At 47.0% G+C, this 5,000-nt stretch overlaps 1 protein-coding gene across 1 annotated transcript in view; it reads right to left on the bottom strand.

Annotated features, from left to right (window-relative positions):
* The window catches only part of sox5 (SRY-box transcription factor 5), an 88,803-nt gene that overhangs the window by 45,222 nt on the left and 38,581 nt on the right, over positions 1-5,000 (bottom strand). The window contains exon 4 of the mRNA XM_080538324.1: positions 1,906-1,985. Coding sequence (XP_080394450.1) covers positions 1,906-1,985 — 80 coding nt within the window. The remainder of the gene's footprint in view (positions 1-1,905; positions 1,986-5,000) is intronic.

Genomic DNA, 5,000 nt, shown 5'->3' with positions numbered 1-5,000 from the left:
GGAGAGGAAAGGAGAAGAGAGGAGAAGAGAGGAGAAGAGAGAAGAGAAGAGAAGAGAGGAGAAGAGAGAAGAAGAGAGGAGAAGAGAGGAGAAGAGAGGAGAAGAGAGGAGAGGAAAGGAGAAGAGAGGAGAAGAGAGAAGAAGAGAGGAGAAGAGAGGAGAAGAGAGGAGAAGAGAGGAGAGGAAAGGAGAAGAGAGGAGAAGAGAGAAGAAGAGAGGAGAAGAGAGGAGAAGAGAAGAGAAGAGAGGAGAGTGCCTGTGGTCTGACAAAGGGAGTGTTGTTCCAGTGTCCCAGGCCAGCCGACATACAGGACTGCTCTCTCACTGAAAATGTGATCGATGTAACGAACACCCAGCCAAATGAGTTAATACCCACCGATTACAGACCTCCTCGATCAGACCAGAGGGAATGGAACACACACACACACACACACAGGGTGGAGCTCAGTGCTGACGCTGGGGCGTGGGTTGCGTATTTAGAGGGTGTGGTGATGAGACGCAGGGGCGGAGGAGGACGGGGGGAACACGAAGGAGGAGGGGAGGCGGAGAGTTTTTAGGGAAAACAGAAAGGTAGGAGTGTAGGAGTGGGCTGTGTGTGTGTGTGTAGGAGTGGGCTGTGTGTGTGTGTAGGAGTGGGCTGTGTGTGTGTAGGAGTGGGCTGTGTGTGTGTGTAGGAGTGGGCTGTGTTTGTGTGTAGGAGTGGGCTGTGTGTGTGTGTGTGTGTGTGTGTAGGAGTGGGCTGTGTGTGTGTGTGTGTGTGTGTCAGACAGGATGCAGAGGAGACAGGCCGAAAACAAACGAAGATGACTGTGTGTGTGTGTGTGTGTGTGTGTGTGTGTGTGTGTGTGTGTGTGTATATGTGTGTGTGTGTGTGTGTGTGTGTGTGTGTGTGTGTGTGTGTGTGTGTAGAGATAGAGAGAGGGGGGGGGTAGTTGGGGTTAAGATATGACAGCACCGCAGCCCTGTCCTATTTTTGGGGAGGTGAGGAGGGGCTGAGACATGGAGCAGGACTGTGAGTGATTCTGGTGGCACGTGTAAAACCCAGCCTCCTATTAATCCTGTTAATGGGGAATGTTTCAGTCTAAATCACCATGACATTCCAGGAAAAACGGAGGGAAAATTTGACAATAATAGTGGAATCATTCTGTATTATTTTCGTTCATTGGCTCAAACGGAGTCAAGCTGCTGCAGTATGACAGAGCCAAAACACCCCGTCCACCTGCCCAGAGAGAGAGAGAGAGAGAGAGAGAGAGAGAGAAAAGGAGAAAGAGAGAGAGAGAGAGAGAAAACGAGAAAACGAGAGAGAGAGAGAGAGAGAAAGAGAGAGTAGAACAACAATGCAGGGTCCCACTCCTCTCTCTTTCCTTCTCTCCCTCCCTCTCTTTTTCTCTCTTTCGCCCTCTCTCTCCATCCATCTCTCTTTTTCTGAGTGAAGGGAAAAACAGAAGCCTGGTCCAGCTCGTTCGGTCCAACTCCACAAACAATGTAATCACTCTCTCTCACTCTCTCTTTCTCTCTCTCTCTCTCTCTCTCTCTCTCTCTCTCTCTCTCTCTCTCTCTCTCTCTCTCTCTCTTTCTCTCTCTTTCTCTCTCTGGGTTCTATTTTTCGCTCCGACGCGTTGCCCTGACTCACCAAAACAGCCAGCTCTATTTTTCCTATTATCTCATATTTGTGAAGCCAGGATACGTTTGGTTGAAGAAAGGAGGGAGGGGGTGGGGGGGTGGGGGGTGGGTGGTAAAAGAAAAGGGAGGTGGGGGTGCGAGGGAGAAAGAGGGAGAGGGAGAGAGAGGGGGGGGGGGTAAAGAAAGAGGGGAGGGAACAAGCCGGGCCCTCTGTGGACAACAAAGGGGCCTCTGTCCCAGCGCCAGCCCCAGCCGGGGTGGGGGAGGGTGGGGAGGGCTCACAGGAAAGGCCCTGGCTCCGGCTCGGCCCAGGCTGAACAGGCTCCACATTGACTCCTCTTGGCAGCGGGGCGGCTCAGGCCCTGGCCCACACCACAGACCGAGGGGTCAGGATTGAATAACCAATTATACAAGCACCGACAGAGTTTATCTAAGGTTTGCAAAATGGGCCCAAACAGTAACGTATTGAGGTGGAGTGAGAGAGCACAGAGAGAGAGGGAGAGAGAGGGAGAAAGAGAGAGAGCAGGGTGCCATTTATTCACCATCCAGCGATGTTGTCCTTTCTGCTCTGGCTAGAAACCCACCGGGGCAGCGTGGTCCATTGCCCTGTCACACTGCGAGAGTCTGGAGGTGAACCGTAGTAATTCTGCCCCAGAGGAAAGCCCTGGTCTACTATTACCTATGGTAGTAAATCCAGAGGTCTTTAACACGCAGGAGCACGCGCGCACACGCACACACACACACACACACACACACACACACACACACACACACACACACACACACAGGAAGAAAAAAAAAACTCTCCCCAGCTCCGGGTATTTCACACAGTACCATTCTGTTGTAAATTTACTGCATGAATAACCTCATACTTCCATTTCTGCCTAATTGACTAAAAATAACACAATTTAATAATGCGATAAATTACTAAAACAAACTGAATATTGAATAAAGACAGAATTTCTACTTAACCGGAAAGCTATCATCGCCTCTCCCCACTGGCTACATATTAGATGTGACTTCAAACTATTCCCACTATTCTCTTTGCAGAGGGAGACCGCATCTCACATGAAATTATGATGCTGATATTTTGATGATCAATTCATGTTTGGGGTGCGTTCATGTCTAGAGGTCCGTCCATTTTGAAAATCTGTCTAAAGGCAGTTCAATCGTCGCAGTGCCATAGTGGTGATGCCAACAGTGTCTTAGGAGACGCTCATCAACACACCCACCCACCCACCCACACACACACACACACACACACACACACACACACACACACACACACACACACACACCAGGTCACCAGGTTCTCAACAACACAGAATCAGAGAAATATGGAGAAAGATGTTGCCATCTGCAAAAAGCTTTTGTCAGAACAGAGTCTCTCTCTCTCTACTTTACCTTCCACCTCTGCAAGGTTAGGCACTAAAAGTACCAATTATGTGTGTTGTTTGTAAAAGTGCTGCTTGGCAACAGTTGCAGTGAGTACTGTGTAAACAACTAAATCCCTTTCCTCTCCCCGGGCTTTCCCTTTCTCCCATAGAAGCAGAGAGAAGGAGAGAGAGGGGGCTGGGTGGGGGGGGGGGAGAGAGAGATAGAGTGAGAGAGGGAGAGAGAGAGAGAGAGAGAGAGAGAGAGAGAGAGAGAGAGAGAGAGAGAGAGAGAGAGAGAGAGAGAGAGAAAGAGAGGGAAGAGTCCCTAGTTCCTCCAGTCCCCTCAGCCAGTCTACCGGGGTTTAGTTCAGGAGACGATCCAACTTTAGTAATTAATAACCTCCAGACACTAAGGCAGTCAACAGGGAAACCCAACCCCCATGTCCCTCAATACAAACAGCAAACTTAGAACTTTGAGCACAATATGAACAAATTATGTCCAGACACAACGTGTGTCTGACCTTTCCCAAATTTGAGTTATGGATTCAGTAGGGATGCGTTACATCTTTACGGTTCAATTACAGTTGTTTGGATACTGTGTGTTATGCTTCCAGCATCACCTGGTAAGCTGTTCCTCTTCTGGGACAGGACTAAAGCCTGGCCCATATGGCCCTGATGATCGGAGAGAGTCTGACAGACGCTATGATAAACACTTTTGGGCACAGAACGTGTTACCAAGGAAACTTCAGACACACTCACCTGTCAAAACACCTTTGACTTGTGAGAGAGGGTGTACTTGTTGCCAAGGATGAAGTACACTAGTAATTAGTAGGGCACACTACCAAGCACACTATCAAATATACAAGAGACAGTTTCTCCCAAGAGACCAAGCAACGTGTTGAAAATAATATAACATTATCATGTTCACATTATCATGACAAATTATGTGTATGCATTATGTATTATGTTGCATAAAAAGCAGATTTTTTTTGTCAACTTGGTTTACTCAGAAATATATGCATTCTGAAATACTTAGTATCAGATAAAAGCAAACTGTTTAAAAGTATGAGCATATGCTGATATTGTTATTCTTATTAATATATTTACAAACTGAGATTAAATTATGCTTTAATCAAAACGCATATCATTATCATTCCAATCAGATATAGATACAGCATATCTACGGAAATATTCAACGGTGTCAGTCAACAATTTAATACATTGAAAATCCATTTATCTAAAACAGAATTTTGCCCTTCACATGGAGAACAGATGGTGTTGTGGGTGCTTATGTCCAATTTGATTTGAACCAAAATCTCAGCCAAATTTACACTGGCAGAAATCTCATAGCGCCAAATTTGTACTGGCAGATTGAAATAACTGCATAGAGGGCATGACATTGTGAAGAACAGAGGAGGACGGAATTGTAACGACATTTGAGAAAAGTGCAAAACTTCTACTGCTATTGTATTCTGATTCCGAAGAGTGGAAAATGTGTTATTTGTGGCTTCAGTGGACACACATTGTACTGTATTATGTGTGTGTCTTTCAGCTCAGAAACACACAGACAGACAGACAGGCAGGCAGGCAGGCAGGCACGCACACACACACACACACACACACACACGCACGCACGCGCGCACGCACACACGCACGCACGCACACACGCACGCACGCACGCACGCACGCACACACACAGGGGTAGTGGTGGTCTAGTGGATAGTGAGTTGGACTTGTGATCCGAAGGTTGTGAGTTCAAATCCCGCCTGAAGCCACACCACTACTAGTGTGCCCTTGGGTAAGGCACTTAGCCCTCAGTTACTCCAGGGGGAATGTCCCTGTAATTCGTAATTGTAAGTCGCTTTGGATAAAAGCGTCTGCTAAATGGCAAAATTATAAATTATTACACACACACACACACACACACACACACACCTCCATTATCATTATATGCTGTCTTGATAACATGAACAAACATTTGAATGAATACAGCTGTTAATT

The sequence above is a fragment of the Nansenia antarctica genome (assembly GCF_963989245.1).
Source record: "Nansenia antarctica genome assembly, chromosome: 8".
NCBI lineage: Eukaryota > Metazoa > Chordata > Actinopteri > Argentiniformes > Microstomatidae > Nansenia > Nansenia antarctica.
This window is presented reverse-complemented; position numbering and strand designations above follow the sequence as displayed.